Source organism: Eupeodes corollae, chromosome 1 (genome assembly GCF_945859685.1).
Source record: "Eupeodes corollae chromosome 1, idEupCoro1.1, whole genome shotgun sequence".
In the NCBI taxonomy this organism is placed as follows: domain Eukaryota; kingdom Metazoa; phylum Arthropoda; class Insecta; order Diptera; family Syrphidae; genus Eupeodes; species Eupeodes corollae.
This window is the reverse complement of record NC_079147.1, coordinates 209,834,873-209,853,783: the sequence shown is the minus strand read 5'-3', so window position 1 is coordinate 209,853,783 and position 18,911 is coordinate 209,834,873. Positions and strand designations below refer to the sequence as shown.

Genomic DNA, 18,911 nt, shown 5'->3' with positions numbered 1-18,911 from the left:
GTACCAGTATTATAAGAGTTACTAAATATGGTTTGAACTGTAGACTTACTTAAATTTAATAGCTTTACTACATCGCCAAAAGATTTTCCTTCGTTTCTATGTTTTATAACCAAATTTCGGACATTATTTTGAAATTTATTGAAATATAAAATTTGTTGAAACTTTGACTGTATACTATTTTGTACAATCCTTTGGTACAATAAAAAGCCAACAAAATAAATAAATAACGGTATTTCTCGTTCAGAAGTCAACAACAAAAACAGTGCTGTGGGTCGTATGTACATTTTTGTCAGTGTTTTTTAATTGTTCTTAGTTCAAATATTTTAAAGTAAAAAATCCAAGTTTGTTTTTTCGTGTAGGAATAACAAAAATAGATTTAAATAGAAACTGTATCATTATTTTTATATTTAAAGCTTTTGTTTTTATAAAATGGCATTGTTTTTATAAAATGGCAAAAAAGTACGTAGACTGTATACTAATTTTATAAAGTTGAAGACTTTGTTTGTTTGTTTGCTTGCTTGTTTGAACTCGTTAATCTCATGAACTAATGTTCCGATTTGAAAAATTCTTTTAGTGTTTAATAGCCCATTTATATTAAAAGAGACTACAGACAGAATACTTCCAAATGAAGTATTTTCTCTTCTTGAGAGCTAACACCACGTGTGCTGCAAAATGGTTTCCCTTTCATAATTTATACTAATTCGTTTTAATAGAACACAAAATTTCTCGGCTACTCACATTTATAAACATTGTATACCTTCTTTCATTTCTTAAAGTAAGCAATTGATTCAAAGATCAACTTTACTTCCACCCTAACATCAATAAAAATCATCAACCCTTTAAAAAATCTCAAAGCTTTCCTTCTATGCATCCGTCTACTTAAAGTGGAGTTTCCTGCGCAGGTTATTATCTTAATCTTTATCATCATCTTTAAATCTCAACATTTGCCATTATCTATACGTATACTTATAAAATTTAAAAACAATTCAAATACATTAAAGTTGCAACATTATCGAATCAAGACTTTTAGTTAAAAATTTTGTATTTTATCACCCCTATCATTTGATTTTCTAGCTCGTCCACTCACTCACTCAGTTCAATTCTGTTCAATTGAATTCAGTGCAGTGTAGATTCATCTAGAGAAATCCAAATAGAAACCAATTTTAAGCAAATTGAATGATTATGGGGGTCAAAGTTAATCGCAGTAAAACCCCACACAGACCTACTCATACATACAGACTTTATAAAATATAGAATATACGAGATTTTCAGTTTGTAGATACTTTTTATCTCGCTTGAAAGAAAAAAATATAAAAGTTTTACTGCATCTGGAGCGAGTATAAACATTTCCCTCACCGCGCGCCGCGCTGGCCACCGTTCCACGGAGAAGATGCATCAAGAAAAGTGTTGTTCGGCTTGTCACGTTCTTTTTTATATATACACATATGTATGGTATATGTTTTTTTTATTCCCATCAAAACGCCGCCGACGAGAACGACGACGTTGACGATGAACAAGAAGACGACAAAACAAAAATATTCTCCTCTTTTCTGCCAGGGAGTGCAACGTGAGCTGGATGCATGATGATGATGAGGATGATAATTCCATCAGGAAGATGCAGTACAGTCTTAAAATTTATTCCACAAATGTACCAACTACTCGTATGTGCAATGTGAAGTGAATGCATTAAAAATATATTTTATTATTTTCTTTTACTCAAAAAGAAATAAAGTTAACGACCCGGTTGCACTAACGTAGATCCCGGGTTGATCCTGGTTATTCCAGAAAATAAAACGTTTTACAAAGGAACACAATTTGATAGAAAAATCATTCAGCTTTTAAAATGTTTGTATTTTTTAATTAAAATTAAGAACCAAATTTTATAAAAGAGGCTTAGTGCGACCAACACCGCCAACTTGAAATTCGTGACCGTCAAAATTTTTCAAAACAATAATAACATCATTTTGTCTAAGATAAAAAAGTTTAAGTCAATATCTTTCTTTGTTCCGAAGATAAAAGGGTTTCCAATAGGGACGGGTTGATTTTGACAGCTCGTGGCAGCATTATTATCAAAATGGCTGTTCGCTGGTAGCAACGATGGGTGCGCTGCGCGCTTTCTATGGAATATATGATCGTCCTTTTAAGTTATCTACGTTTGGTGGCCAAATGTAAGTCCACCGGCTCAGTGAAAAATCAGCCATATACGTCAACGAAACTCAAGAAAGTGCAGCAAAATTCAAGGTAGTCGAAAGAACTTAACCAATCGAAGGCCGCACATCTTGGCGAATTTTGCATACGCAGCGAATCGCGAGTTCGCTAATTGGATTTTTTAGACTTGTTGACTGTAAGTACTTAAAGTCATTCTGGTACAATGTATGCATTTTGGGAGGTCCAGCAAGTCATCGTCTTTAAGTATTAGTGTTGACGACCTGGCCACATACTTTGAAGTTTTACTACTGCCAGATCCTGACCGGAATTCCATGAGTTTCGCCCTGCAAAATGTTTCAATCAATGGGCTAGACTCTTTTTTTTACCATGGTTAAGATGTAACAAATGAGAATTCAACTCCTAAATTTCTCGAGCGTGTGTTGGGGTTATTAAACAAAATGTTTACAGAAGGGAATTTCCCGAGCTACATTCGTTTGGCTACAAAATTTCCTATATTTAAAAAGGGTGATCCGAGTTCAACAGAAAATTAAAGAGGCATTTCAGTTCTGAGCTCACTAGAAAAACTTTTTGCACAAATGTTGTACGTTAGGCTTGTGAATTGGATTGAAAGACATAATTTGATAAGTCGATATCAGGCTGGTTTCCGGGCGGGCCTTTCACAGATTTATCAAGTTTTTGTTCTTACGACCGTTGCCAGGCGTTTTATCAACAAAAAGAAGCCCCTATACACTTTTTTCGAGGACTTTAAAGCTGCTTTTTATACCATCACCAGAAGATCACTTTTATATAAGCTATCAGTTATTGGTCCTTCAACCAAATTTGTTCGGATTTATGAGCACATTTTATTAAACACGTCTGCAATGGTTTTTAATTGTATATCTATGTCAAAATCTTTCAAAACAGAAACAGGTGTTCCACAAGGCTGTATATTGAGTCCGCTGATATTCGCTCTTTTAATCAATGATATTGAAAATAAGGCGTCAACTATGGCGATTTATCTTTGAAGATGTTGCTCTATGATGATAACCTGGTGGTGTTCATTGATAACCCAGGGACATTGCAGCTTCAGATAAATAAACTTAAACAATATTGCCATTCGTGGGATCTCAAAATCAGCGAGTATAAATATCTTGGTTTTACTACCACTCATAATTTGAACATCAAACATCAAATTAAAGAGAAACTGGCACTAGCCAAATCAGCTATAAAGTCGATGTGGTCACATTTTTTTCAAGAAGCTTCGTGGATCTTACATCGAAATTTAAGGTTTTTGAGGCTACCGTGAACAGTTGTTTTTGTTATGGAAATCAATTCTATGGATACCAATTTCTAGAGGATAAGGAAGTTATTCAAAGATACTTTTTCGAACAAATCTTCCGGCTGCCGCCCTCCCGCGTAGCACACCTAATTACTCCATATATATTGAGTCCGGGCTTCTGCAAATATATATTAGAAATTTAAAGGCCAACGCAGACTATCTTATTAAAGTTATGTATAGACCTTTTAGTAACCTGCACAAGCAAATCCTGCTTATATCACTCTATTGTGGATATTCCGTTTTTAGAAATTGGCCTGCCTTTGCCACAGCACATAATTTAGTAATAAATCTAAATGCAAACAACAAAGAAGAATTGAGAAATACTTTTGTAAAACTGCATTTTGATGGTTGATGATTAAATGTACAAAGCTAATCTCGAAAGGGCTAGGGAATTACTTTCTAGAGCAATCTATAGGCGTCTTAATTTAACTTTGGGTGATTATAATTATTTTTGTGAGAACCTTTCTGCTTCTAATATAAGTTTGATATTTAAAATACTGACACAGATGCAATTTGTTTACTCTGCAACTCAAACCAAAACGAAAATTTTTAAAGCTTTTTTTCGTCGGAAGAATATTTACGTCTTTTGAACGAGAAGTATGGTTGTAAATTGCTGGTACGCTATGTCTCCCATGCAAATAATTACAGAAATTGTTATTTGAGTCTGTTTTGAAGTATCTACTTAAATAAAAAAGAAAAAAGTTTTGTTTAAGCTAAACTAAAAGCCCCAATATTCCATAACTTCAACCCAATTTTGCCCGAAAAATCATCTAAGATGACGCGATGGGGTCTATGTCTAGATTAATGGTTCCCGATTTGGGACCGAAAAAATTCGAGAGTTGGCAATGTATCCAAATAAAGTTACTTTTTAAGACACAGTGCGAGAAATTAGGAAAGAAGGATAGGTAAGATAGGAAGGAGAAACGTATGCATACTGGATTTGAATACATATCTGCACATTTTAATGACTAGGATAAACAAAGCTTGCTGGTAGAGCATTCCACATTCGTGTAGTGCAGCTAAAGAAAGAATTCATCTACTTCCGAAATCGGACTCAAGGGTAAACTGGCGACGATTCCTAGAAGAACGGGTATTACGGTTCTTTGAAGTAAGGAATGCAACTTGATTTCATTAGAGCATTGCTTATAGAAGTAGCGATAGAACAATGTCAGACGTGAAATCTTACAACACGGTGCTCAAGAAATACTAAAGTTTCAGTTGGACAACGGTCACCTATAATTTTTAGAGATCTCTGTCTAAAAGACTTAAGTAGGTTGTTAGTGCATTTGCCCAAATATGGAAATTGTACTTGTGTTTCGGACGAATATCGGCTTTATAAATTATATGTTATGCATCACCGGAGAAAACCTTACCACTTAGCAGTGTTTTTGGCGACTTCAAAAATGTGATCACTAGACAAGAAATGGTTTGTGATGTACATAAATAGAACTTAAAGCTGTTCAGTCCCTTCGATGCAAGAACCACCTATGGATACTGGCGCTTTTGAGACAGTAGACAGCATAGAGTTTTTGAAACTATAAATTCTACTCGGTTTTTTAATTGACAATGCTATCAAGATCCGCTTATCATAAATGACAATGATGAAATCTAAAAAAAAAAAAAGAAATGCTGAGGGTACTAGCATCAGTACCCTCAGAAACAATTTAGTGGGTTAGAATTTGAACCCGTCCAATACTCCTTGAATAGAACGGTCTGAAAATTTCTAATCCAACAAAGGAAAGTTCCATCAATACCAAATGCACGCATTTTAGATAAGAGAGCTTGATGCCAAACTCTATTAAATGCCTTTGAAATGTATTTGATGTTCCACTGTTCGGTGAGATAAAGATATCTCATTAAGAAGCTTTCGTTCTTCGAGCTATTTCTTAAGTTTAAAAATAATTAGCGTTTCCATGACCTTGGAAAAAAGGGACATAAGTGTAGTTAGACGATTATCAGAGGGAGGAGGATTCGCCTTTTTAGGAACAGGCTGGATATATGCTGTTTTCCATTCGAAAAGCGACCTTAAGAATCTCATATGCAACTTGTTTTATTCAAACTTATAAGCGACCCACCTTTATAATTCGAAAAAAGCTTATTGGGCCTTTTGATGCTATGTAAATTCATACAGTTGTAGTCAACAAGTTTTTGAAATATTTTGAAGTTTAAGAATTATGTTGATAAGGGGTATTTATGAGTTTGATCAAATATATGCCAAAATTAGAGTTCGAATTCTGAGTTTGAGAGAGAAAGTATTCCAAACCATAAGAAGAATTACATTCAAGGTTTTTAAAAACTTTAGATAGAGTTAAATAAAGGGCCATAAGTCATCTGATAACTCATGAGAACTTACGAAACCTAAGTGAGATACTAAATTAATTTTAACTCAATGGAGAAGATAAATATGATTATTACTTTGTTAAATAATCAAACGATATTTTTTCAAGAACTACATTGCTTTTAAAAATAGCCTCAGAAACACCGTACATTTCTAGAGAGGTTTATTTTAAAACGTAACTTTTTCAGGAAACCGAATTCATTTGAATGGTATTTTGGGTTTGAATGGTAGAAAGGAAACTTAATTTTATTGACCGGTGTAATCTACTATGCAGATTTAGGTTCAAATCACGGCTCACTGCTTTGACAATTGAGGCAATTGTTGGATTCAAATGTTGATTTCCGAATCAGAATAATAATCTCCTTTGCCATCAAATACTTATTGGAGCAAACGAACCTTAATCAACGGAAGCATTGCTCTTTTTAATCAAATATTGCAGTACCAAGAAATATTAGAAAAAGTCGAATTGATCAGCTTTCCGGTTAGCTGAATTATTATTCCCTCGGAAGGGTGATTCCTAAATTCTTACCATCCAAACTATTGACTTTATTGAAAATGGAGGAAACTGTTATTAATGACTTCCCCCTAAATTCAAACACAATGTTCATACATATACAAAAAACATGTAACCCAATGAAAACCAAAGTCAAGGCTTTTGGTAATAAATTTCGAGATTAAACACTTTCGATTGATAAATGGTGCAGCTCTAGTGAGGTATAAGTTCTGTATCCCAATGGAAAGAAGAAAAAATGTAAATTTTTTATTCGACGGATTGGAGTTTAGTTTATTTTTCCTTTTCTGTGTTTTTAATGAGAAGAAGGAAAAATCATTTCAAAAGGATTTATTTTTCTGCTTCGATGGAGATGGTTTTGTTTTTCTTTTTCTTTTCAAAGAAAACAAAAGACCAAGTCGCAATAATAATAATTTAAACTCGAGGTTTTGCGATTGTGATAACATAAAAATAATATTATAATTGCCATTTGTGACTGATGCAGTAAAATCAAAATCAAAAGCGAAACTATACATAGTTAGCTTCTTTTTGTTACAAATTTATTGTCTTTCCAGGGGCCATGTTTTAATTTTAATTTTGCAGAATGTAGGTATATGATTATCTTAAGAGCCAATTATATTTTATTATGTTTCGTTTTCGTTTTCTTTTTTTGTTTTTGCTATTTTATTTTACTGCCAACCTTAACAATGATATGACGAGGATTATCAGCTATATAATTTGAAAGTCTATGATATAGTAGGTAGATATTGAGGTTGAAGCTATTGTCTTAAAAATTATTATTGTTTAAACATTGAGTTAGTTTTACAATGGGAAATATATTGATACAATAGAGTTTATAATAGGCTTATTTGAATGAACTTTCTATTAATGATAATTGAACCATATTAAATGAAACGAGATAAAAGCTCATAATCTTAATGCTTTTATGTGAAATATAAATGTAGAGGGAATTGTTTTCCAGATTCTTGGCGTTTCAAACACATTTGTTTAATTAAACAAGTGAATTATTTCAATGAATTTTATTTTATTACGTGGTCATCATTGTGTATAGTGTTTGAGGTCAAAATTAGATATTTTCAAAATCCCATATTTCGGAGTTCTTAGCTTCCGAAATCAATATACAAAAAATATATCATTGGGAGTGATTTATTTTTCAGAAATTTAGAATTTTAAGTTGGTAAATTATTTCGCTTGTAATTGATACTAATTTTTATAAGAGAATTTTGTTTAGCGGTGGAATTCACTTTTGGATGAATGGATATGTCGGTAATTAAAAAACTGGCGTATTTGGAGTGAAAATAATCGTCAAGTGTATGTTGAGTCCCCTTTCCATCCAAAATGTGAATGTGAACCACACTTAAAAGTCAAGTTTTGTTTCTGCATTTCATTTGACATTTTTCAATTTCAGACTAATTCAATTTGAACCATGGAAACATTCAAATTCGTGCAACTTGATTCAAGCTCACTATGAAAAACAAACATTTGACCAAGACTCGTTGGAAATTTGAAAAAAACCAGTGCATTATTGTACAGCTTGTACTGCAAAAAATATGTTCTCCTGTTCGCGATAGTGTGGTTAAAGAGCCGTTCACCTCAGCTTTGTCGTGCCCAACAATTTCATTTCTGACGCTCGTCGTTGATCAACGTTATGCATAGTTTTGCATTTACAAGTTTACAAGGTGCAATTGAATCAAGAACTAAAGCCTTTTGACCATTTCAAGAGTCATTCATATACAGAATGGTGGCATGAAATGGCAACTGTGGCTGATCAATTTTCGAAGAAAATCAATTCCAGTAAAGAGGTACATTTTCTTCTCAGTGGATTCAATAAGCAGAATTGTCGTACTTGGGTGAATGATAATCCAAGAGTGATTATCGAAAACCCAATACACCCACAAAGAGTGGAGATGTATTTGGGCTGACGGCGTCATCGGGCTGTTCTTTTTTCCAAAATGATGCCTGTCAAGCAGTTACTGTGAATGGTGTTCTCCATCATAAATTGATAACGAACCTTTTATGGCCAAAATTGGAAGACATGGATGTCGTTTGGATAAGACTGTGCCACCTGCAACACAGCTATCGAAGCAATGGCTCTTTTTTGCACGACAAATTCAATTGCCATGTTACCTCACGTGTCAACGATATCAAGTATGCCCCAGAGTGATCAAAAATCTGGGCCATCGGATGAAGGTTTGCAACCGAGGACGAGTGGGCCATTTGACCAATATTGTGTTCCATAGGTAATTGAATCAAACTACACGTTATAAAAAAGAAATGACAATAATTTGTGTTTTATTCAAAATCAACATAGGCCTTTAAAATCATACTCCCCTTTATAATATTGTTTTTTTTTTTTTAATCCCATGTCTCAAAAGTTTCCGAAATCAATATTAAAAAAAAAATATGTAATAAGATTTAGAACTTTAAGTTGGCAACGCTATTTTAACTAGCCTCCATTTTGTCAGCTGTCAAGTACTTATTTTTAGTTTGGTTTGACAGTTCAACAATTGAAACCACACGTAAGTTCGGTAAATGGGCTCTAAACAAAATTGCTATTAATTTCAATTTTTGTAAGCGAATCTTGTTTACCATCGAAGCTAATTTTTTTGAAGGACCGTTTCATTCACAAAAACTTGAACTTCTTCGAAAACGATGCTGGCCAAAACGTAACAGTCAATGGTGATCAGTGGACCAAGCATGATGTGCCGGAGCTGTGCTTCCAAGAAGATGGTGCAACTTGTCAAACAGCTCGGGCCAGTTGATTTATTGATCATGGGATTTAATATCGCTTAACTATTTTCTGTGGGAATATGTAAAATCGCTAGTTTAGCCCGATAAGTCTGAACGCATTCTTAGAGAAATACGGTCACAAATGTTTGAAAAAGTCATGATAAATTGGGCCTCGAGATTAGACAACGACCGAGTCAGGTGTGGCAGAAATCATATAAAAAATAAAATGCCAGAAGATTTTCTTTTGAAAAAAAATTGCATGTCAATCTTTACAAAAAATCTCGTCTCTGTTTTATTCCATTTAAAAGTTCTATGTCTCCAAAAAACATCCCTCAATTTTCTGGATTCCAGGATTTAAATACCTGACAGATTGGTATCAATTTGGACCAAAAAAAGATTGGATGATGACGTTAATGCTATAGACAAACAAAATTAATTAGTTTTGGGGGGACATACAAAAATAGTCTTTATTTTGAAATGAAAATTCCGAAATGTAGTAAGTTTTTGTTCACATTTCACAAGTTTGAAAAAATCCTTATTCAATTATTAAGACCAAAAACATTTGACTTATTTTCCGATTGAATCTGAATGCCTTAATCGGTAATGAATAATGATTTGTAGGTTTTTGTGCTGGAGCTCAAAACTTTAAAGTCAAACAAAGTGTTTTTTTAAAGCAAACAATTAATGAAACCTGGAAAAACCTTTGTTTTTGACAAAAATAAAATTAATCGAAATTTAAAATAAATGATCAAAATTAACTTCTCGCTATCTTCTAGTTTTTCTATCAATTTCTATAACCGAGCTTTAAGATTTAAATGGTCTTCTCTTGATTTTAGAACACTTAGACTTTTCTCCTTCTGACAAAACTGATTTCGTTAAACCAATTAAAAAAAAAACTTACCTTGTGCATGTTTCTGGCGCAGCTTATTCAAAATATTTGTTGCATCAAATCCAGCGTTATCGCACAATTGACGTGGAATAATTTCCAAAGCTTTGGCAATAGCTGAAATCAGCAATTGTTCTTTGCCAGCAATTGTACGCGAGTAATCACGCAACATTTTTGATAATTCCATTTCAATGGCGCCTCCACCTTAAAAAAAAGAAGAGAAATAAATTAAAAATTAATTCGCATTTTAAAAATTCTACTTCAATAAAGAGATTTATATTTTGTCTTCCATTATTCTTATGAAGATTTATTTCTTGGCATAAATCAAAAAGTTATTTTCATGCAAAACAAAAACAATAATATAAAATAAAAAACTAAACAGACACACAGTCGCAAACTGAGTTAAGGGCTTTTCGATAATATTTTCAAAAACACACATACAAAGAAGAAAAGTTTTCAGAATTTATTTTTATTTTTTTATTTGTCGTTTTCCCGCCGCCTAAGCGCAAATTAATAAGTCACTATTTCGACTTTTTGTTCTATCTATAATTTTACAACTGATTTCAGGGACGGAATTATTGACTTTGAGACTTTCTTAGGCACAAAAAATATGGAGGGAGGGGATTTTGATATTCAGTTTTTTAAATTTAATACTATAGTATTTATTTTCTTAGAGCCCGCTGGTTTTGATTCTTTTAACGAGAGTCCTTGCCGAACCATTTAATGACACATATCTATTGTTGTTTTTTTTTTGCTTTATTGGGATATTGAGTTTTGTGTGAAATTCAATTTCTCAAGAGCATCAAATTTGTGGGATTTTGACAAATGCATGCAATAAAATGTTAAAGTAAGCTTGAGATTTAATATTAATATATTTGGAATAAACTCCGAACAACTAATTTTTCTGAGAATTTATATTTTGTGTACTTGTATTTGTATTTTATTTATTTCAAAAATCGCTCACAAGGTAGGACAATAGGACATGAGTCTTATAAAGTGTTCCAAGCCTTTATATTAATTTCAGAATTTATACTTTGTTGAATAAGGGAAATTTCATTTCATGGATGATTTCATGGCGGTAACTCAGAGAGCGAAAGTTTTTGCAATAGATGGGGAGGGATGTTGAATTGACAGGGTTAAGGCGGAGATTGTTCTTTTTTGACCGCTGTGATATGCCGAGCAGATCCTTGTTCCTTAAAGCTGTGGCATCTTTTTTGGCCCTAAAAGGCCGACTTATCAGAAGCTGCACATCATTAGCATAAAGATGAATTAAAAAAGGTTTAGCAACTTTTGGTAATTCTTTTATGTAAAGTGAGAAAAAGATGGGTCCAAGGATGGATCCCTGTGGCACTCCACTCAAAACATTGAGAAATTTGGACGAGTATCCATTCGCCACCACGATCGAACAAGTTTACAGGACTTTAAAGAAAACGCAAAGTTGATTCGCAGCTTTTTACAAAGAATTGAGTAACAGTATCAAAAGCCTTTGAATAATCTAGCAAAGTCAGCAATGTAAAATGATCAAAGTGCATTGCTATTCTTATTTCATCAGTTACAAAAAGTAAGGCGGATTTGCAGCTGTGCGGTCGAAAACCAGACTGACAGGTTGTTGATTGTAAGACATTTTTGGATGTGACCCAGAATAGTTTTTTTAAACACCTTCGAAAGAAACGGAAGAATGGCAATCGGCACAAATTCTGTAGCAATACCACACAAAACTAAAACATTGGTGCAAAAATCTAAACGATTTGGTTAAGTGGTGGTAACAATTTGCTAAATCTATATAGCGACTCCTTAACAACATTTCTTGACAACTTTACTTGAAAGACTGAAGTTGTGTTTTTTTTTTTACTTTTTTTTTGTAATAATTCGTGAGCTGCGATAGTATTGTTTCAAATTATCGATATTGTTTCGGAAGACGGAAATTTCGAAAGATTTACAGAATAAACTTTGTACAAATCAAACTTAAACCTTCGTTTAAAGGTTCAAGGTTAACTATCACTATCTTTATTCTGTAATGGTTTGATTGAAAGTCTCACTCCAAAATGTCACGCAATTACGCAATTTTTAGGAACAAATGTGATTATGGTTGGCAAGTTGTACTGAACAGAAGTGAATCAGGGTTTGGTTAATTGATTACAAATATGTACCCAAAACAACACAGAAGCGTCTTAGCGTCTTTAAAGTAATGTTTTAATCCTTAAGATTATTTTTTGTGGTCAGAATTGGAGAGCGTTTCTGGAAGACTTATAACAAAATCTTTTAAACGCTTAAGAAAGAGTGAACTGGAGTAAGAGAGCGTGCCATTATATGTCGAAGACTACAACGTTTAAAGGCTGGCATTAAAGCAGAGGTCGGGCATTTTGAGTGAAACTAATATCACCACTAAATAAATATAGCAGCAATGAATATAAAATATAACATAATTCTAATCTTATGGTTTTTTATGATTTTAACAGAACTTATGGAAGGACTATTTCTGTACAATTAATGTTATATTAATGTTATAAGAGCAGTTGATCGAATGGTGGGATTTCTGATTAATAAGCCCGTTGAAGTTTGTTCGTTTTTCTTATTCTCACGAACTGTCACCATTTCGTTTTTCTTATTCTCACGAACTGTCACCATTTAGAAATATTCGGATGTACGTTTTCTAATAAAAGGAAATTAATTATTTCTACGTTAGCAAAACGAAAGAAAAGGTTTAAACATTTTGAGTAGTAGCTAAATACTTAGAAAATTACTACCTAGTAAAATGTGAAGCCCTTAAAAATAGGTAGTTCAAAATTTTGAGTCATTATTTTTGATGTGGCTTCTAAAATTAAATTTTTTTAAATATTTATTAAGATAATCAAAACATCATTAAATCAAGTAAAATTCCTCATTTATATAAATTCGTCGTCAATTAATTTCATCTTCTTAGCTTTTCAGACAAAATCCAGCCCTGGCCTCTTGAGAGCATAAAGTCATTTTTCATTTCCGGGTTTAGGGATATAGAAATGTAAAAGAATGGAAAAACTTTTTAAATTTTTACAAAAGTAAATAGACAAAGTTAGATCGATATTACAACTGCAGCAGCAAAAGTTAACGACCAAAGTACAACAAAAACAAGGTTCCTACATCATCGTTCAATATAAATTTAATACAAATAAAACAAAAGAAAATTTAAAAGGGTTTCATCTCTAGGACGATAAAAATTACTTCAAAGAAATACGCCGTTAGCTTAAAGTAGGAGGTATTAAGATTAAGGTGAAGTTTTTGGTTTTCGAAATTAAAGCAGAATATCAAAATAAAATAAAAAGAAAAAAAATGTATTTGGATATATGAATAAATAATTCAATGTTCAAAGTTGTACATAACTTATTCGAGGATAAAACTTAGCCAACAAAAAATAACACGTATGAAATTCGTGACTTCTTTCACTTCATTATTTAAATTAAAATTGTAAAAGTTTAAAAGTATAGATAAAGGACGAAAAGCTTCACGCAATTTTAATGCTGAAAATAAGTTTGAAAGTTTTAAAATAAATACATTATGCATGAATGTAACACGTAAGCATTTCAGTGTGACACCAAGGTCACAGATGAAACGTCTTCTCTGTCTTCTCGAACTATTTATACGTGTAAAATAAATTCAAGAAATACAAATTTAAAAAAAAAAAGAGGAATATTTACTTGGAGATGTCAAGGTCACTCAGTGTGCACATGTATTTATTTTTCATGTGTGAAATTCTTTGTTTATTTAATTTTTTCGGTTTTATTTATTTTTTCTGTTAAAGATTGAATCTTATGACTTCATCTTACGTATGTTTGTTTATGAATTCATGTCGTTCTTTTATTTATAAACAAATTACTTTGTGGCGCAAATGAGCTGTAGCAATTAAGATTTTTTAATGGGCAGGCACAAATGAAATGAAAAGTGTATCTTAAGAAGTAAACTTTTCCAACGAAACTAAATGGTATGGTATTTTATAATACATAGGATTAAAAAAAATAAATTATGCAATGAAATAACCTTTTCTGGCGGTGTGTGTTTTATTTAGTTGAACAAAGAACATAATGGTTTTATAACAAGTTCATGATGTTTAAGAAGCAAAAAATGTTTTACATGGGCAAAGTCAAAGTAAGAATTATGAATAACTCGAAAAAGGGGAAAAGGCAGTATTTTCAAAATGTATACAATTTTTAAGTGGCAATAAAAAGTACTAGGATTGAAAAACCTGTCATTATAGCCCTAATTGGGATAATAATTTTCTCTTAAATGATCAGTTATTGTATTTCGACAAGCTTTACGAGGTGTAGTGCTGAAAAATTTACTTAGTAATCATTTTATTTTTTACTGATCACTTAAAACCACCGTAGAGTTTTTGAAACATTCTGTGTTTTTGTATTTCAAATATTTCCTTAGAATTTTAAACATTGTATATTCAAAGATTATAGTAGGGAAAAACATATAATCGGTTTTTGAATTTAAGTATTAAAGGTATAGCACAATTATTGATGATTTTCTATTACTCAATACTTGAATGGAGTTTATCTCAACACTGCAATTTTTAAATATATGCCAGACTCATATCTTACATATCTTAGACAATTTGCAGCCGATTGACTTGAAATTATGAAATGATTATAGTGTATTGGAAAACATTCTCTTTGAGAGTACATTATCAACAGTTACCATACATTATCGATTCAAAAATACAGGGAATGTTAGTTTCACTATGGAAACTTAAAAGAAGTAAGATATCGTCCCAAAAACACTGCAACGAACTGGCCTTTCATCTATCGCTGCACACACGAAACTGCTGTCTTCACCAAATCAGCTCAAGAGACTCAATATCTCGAAGAGGCTTACAGCAAGCCTTCTCCCTCAAGACATTGCATAGACATTAGTTCAGAGAATTACGATCCGGGCTACTCGATGGTCAATCTTCAGCGGCGGTAAATTATTTTTAAGCCAAAATTGGGTGGTTTTTGACTCGTGAGCTGAGTATTGCTCAAAAATCCAGCGCTTGTCCCCAAATAAGGTGTTACTTAAGGGCTTTACAACCTTCTCTAAATAATCACTAATGGTTGGAAGCACGTGTTTTCATTCCCTGCTCACATAAATGCAAATTTGTAACGCCATCATACGACACTCTCACCAAAACACCACTGAAGTTGGATGATAGTCTCTTTTAATGCTAATGGCGTAAATCCTGTCGTTTTGGAGTTGAAATGTGAAAATTTTTTAACTGTGAAAAGAATATTTTTGTGTCCTCCGTTTGCGTGTCTTTGAAGCCACACCTTGGATCCTGTCGCTCTTGACAATAAGGCATTACCCAGTACTTTTACAGTAAGAGCAAAGCCTTAGGTCTTGTTTTATCAGGCGTGACATTGTACGAAATTTCTTAAAATCACTTAAATATCCAACCTTCACATTAGTATAATTGGCTCAGGGTTTTTGAAATAGTGACATCTTTTAAGCAATGAGCCTGAAAACAAAAGTGAAATCATCTTCTTTGTAGGTATCCATGTTTTCATGGACCACTTTTTCAATAGCGGGTTCGTTTTAAAAGTTGTATTTGAAAATCCAATTCTTTTATCTAATCTGAATAACTCACAATGCGAACTCAGTTCATCAAAATGTTCGGATTGCAACACTCAGAAGTCTTCTTTCGAACTTTTTCCTACTCCAATGATAACACATTACACACTGGTCAACGAGGTTTATAACTTTTTTGACATTCGAAAAAAAAAACATAACTAAAGTTTTTTGAAGTTACTTTAATAAATGAGGTTATTATCAACTAAATTCCTGATTTTTTTGTTTCCTAATCTACATGTAATCGTTATTTTCAATTAAGTTGAAATATGTATTTATACCATCTCATCATATTTTCGAAAAATATTCAAAACTTGTTAGATTTCACCTGTTCCATATATAAAAACTGTTTTTAACAGAATTGGCCAAACCATGAAAGTAATTTTTGTTTTTATAACGAATCCTTCCTTTGATTAACGAAAATAATGTTGAAAACGGCTATTTTGAAAATTGAAGTTTGGATTCAAGAAATCAGCACTAAAAAGAAATCAATCAAGAATTTCGACTTAGAGGACTTTAACTGTATTGTAAGTGCGTAAGTATCTCAACTTATAGCCCTCCTACTCGATGCGCGTTGTAATAATTTCTCCAGTCTTTTTTCCCAATGGCTTTCAATGCATATCTTCTTAATGACTGAGTCGATTAGGATAGGCTGCTGCTGTGGTTAAATTACAACTTGTGTGTGGTTTTTTTTGTCTGTTGCTGTTGTTGTTATTGTGTGTCGTGAGCATAAGAGTCATAGATACTTTTACTCAGAGTTGAGGTCTAATTTGTTTTCTGTTTTATTTTTTTTTTGTCGTTTCTTGTCTCGTTTTATAATTACTTAAAATTAACATCTTTCTTTGAAACAACACAACAAAATATACATAATAAAAACCACAAACGCATAAAGCTGGAACTGTAGAGAGAAATATTGGAAGTATGTACAGTTTTGAGGTTACACTAAGCCTACACGCAGAACGAACCTTAAGCCGAATAGACAGCAAAAAGATACTTTATCTGTTTTCCATGATTGGCATGTCCAACAATGCAATGTGGCTGCACCAGTTGGTTTGGTCTGTGGAACATAGAATAAGATGGTGATGCCTTTTTCAGCAACATATGGCGAGATGTCTTGTTAACATGCGTATTGAGTTCAAAAGAAATTGTTCGAAGATAAGTGATGTGCGCTACTTTTATTTTGCTATATATATTTTTTTGTATATTGAAACTTAAGAACCATTCAAATCAATAATAAGATAGGAGAAGCATCTACATAAGTGATGTCTGGCTCAGTGGATGCATCGGCAGATGATTTATTATTGAAAAGCCACTTGAACCGTAATTTTACTGAAAATTAAAACAAAATTCTGAAGTAGCATTCTATCTTGTAGATGTACAAAAATGTGTACACTAACCGCAGAAAGACTCCATGTACCTATATGTTTTTGAATGCATCTATCTTAATTTTTCCCTAATTAATTTTTTCCTAATGAATTGAAACGAGCGTTACCAGTTTTGTCAAGGTTAAGTATTGATTGTTTACACGCTTTTGTGAACACATACATTTAACTAGATGATGCTCTCCAAATAAATTACTTAGGTACTCGGACCTATTTCGTCTGTGAAGTTCTTCTTAAGAGATACAGAGCCTCCACTAGTCCTTCGAACGTTTTTCGCCTTGCACTTCAAGGCCGGCAAACTTGTCTGTCCTCCTGCTGGTTCTACTGTATCGGTCGACCCGCAATGAACCTGTTGCCTTTTGGGAGCGTATGGTCAATACACTATCACTTTCGTCTTCGAATAATAATTCTGAACCTATCTCAGGATTCGAGATACAGATGGGAGAGAAAATCCTCAATACATCTATTAACGAACGTTTTCAGCTTTCTTGCGAAAGTTTCTGTGACTTAGCAAGTACTGTAAAGTGACAAAAGGCAGCACGGATTTAGCATTAAAGCGGAAGCAGAAAATATTGTTTCTTCACATTTCAGATTGCTTTCCCAACGCAGCCTTTGCGTTCAGTTCAGTTCCTCCACTCGTAAAGAGGCAATACTCTCAAGATATTGTAAATCATCTAAAATCATTAAAAGTTCTTCAAAAATATTAACTTGAAGTTCTAAAGATCATCCATTCAGTTTGACGAAGGTGTTAAATGTGGTCCACATAGGGACATACCTTGCGGGTATCCGCTTTTCAACGTAGAATGTGTGTTCGAGGTGGTCCTTTATACTATTGTAGCTATTATCTTGGCTTCTGCAGAGAGAAAGTTGATAAGTAAACATTTTTTCACTCTTCAGGAAAGTTGACTCGATGTAGTTTGAGATGTCTGTAAGGGCTCCAATCACTTTGTTTCACTTCAGTATTTTGATGGCGGCAATTGTTTCTTCTTTACTGGAAGTTACGGTGCGTATTCAAGAGATTGTTACTTTAGACGGCTCATCCAGCAGAGTTTACTTTGATCAATTAGTTAGAAGATATTTTTACTTCAAAACCATTTCTTAAATCAAACATTACACTTTTTTTTAAGATCCTTTTAACTAGCGAAATTAAATAACTGCTTCAGTTATTTTAATATCAAAAAGTACTTCCATGAATCGTTTTTCAAAGCGAGTTACTGTTAATATTTGAAGTCTTGTTTTTTTAATGTTCAGAATGTGTAACCTGGGACTTTCTTCGTAAACAATAGGTTCATTTTACATTTATTGCTGTTTCCCGCTTGAAATCAGTCGCTTTAAACTTTAACAACATTTGGAAACATTGATAACTTATTTTCTTAGTTTTGCACCAATCTCAAGTTTTTGGGAAAAGCTCGTTTGATTAGTGTACAAGCCGTTCTTATTGAAGGAAACCGTCCATCTGTTTCGTAGTTACTTCGTTATTTTGGTTTTTAGAAGCAGCTTGAACTGGACATAACGTTTTAAGCGAAAAAATATTTTTTTCAGAAAAAGCAAATTCGAAACAAAACCCGTTATTTTTACGGTCATCGGTGGACGTTACAAGCCATGTGAACCAACTTGTATATGATCTTAAATTGTAGACATTCGAATTTAGACCTTTTCTGCACCAAATTCCTAAAATGTGTTAACAGCGGTTTTGAGGTCTTCATTTGTAAGCTGCGATTTAACCTCTCTAGGTTTTATTTTCGTGGTTTGTAGTAGATTTAAAGCCCTATGTCAACATTACTTAAGGCCAAACTTTTGTTGTACTGTTTCAGCGTGATAGTTTCTTTCAAATTTTTTGTTTTTTGAGAATTTTATCTGAAATAAGCTCACAACTTCTGGGCTTTTGTTTTTAATAATATAAAACTAGTTGAAGAAATATTGTAAATTACTACAAAATAAAGTGCTTTTTAAGAAGAAAGTTTTCTTAAATCCCCTTATCTTCATAATACAGC

At 32.9% G+C, this 18,911-nt stretch overlaps 1 protein-coding gene across 1 annotated transcript in view; it reads right to left on the bottom strand.

Moving 5' to 3' along the window:
* The window catches only part of LOC129953949 (T-complex protein 1 subunit eta), a 149,996-nt gene that overhangs the window by 55,187 nt on the left and 75,898 nt on the right, over positions 1-18,911 (bottom strand). Inside the window, exon 5 of the mRNA XM_056067510.1 lies at positions 9,968-10,156. Within this exon, the coding sequence (XP_055923485.1) occupies positions 9,968-10,156 (189 nt within the window). The remainder of the gene's footprint in view (positions 1-9,967; positions 10,157-18,911) is intronic.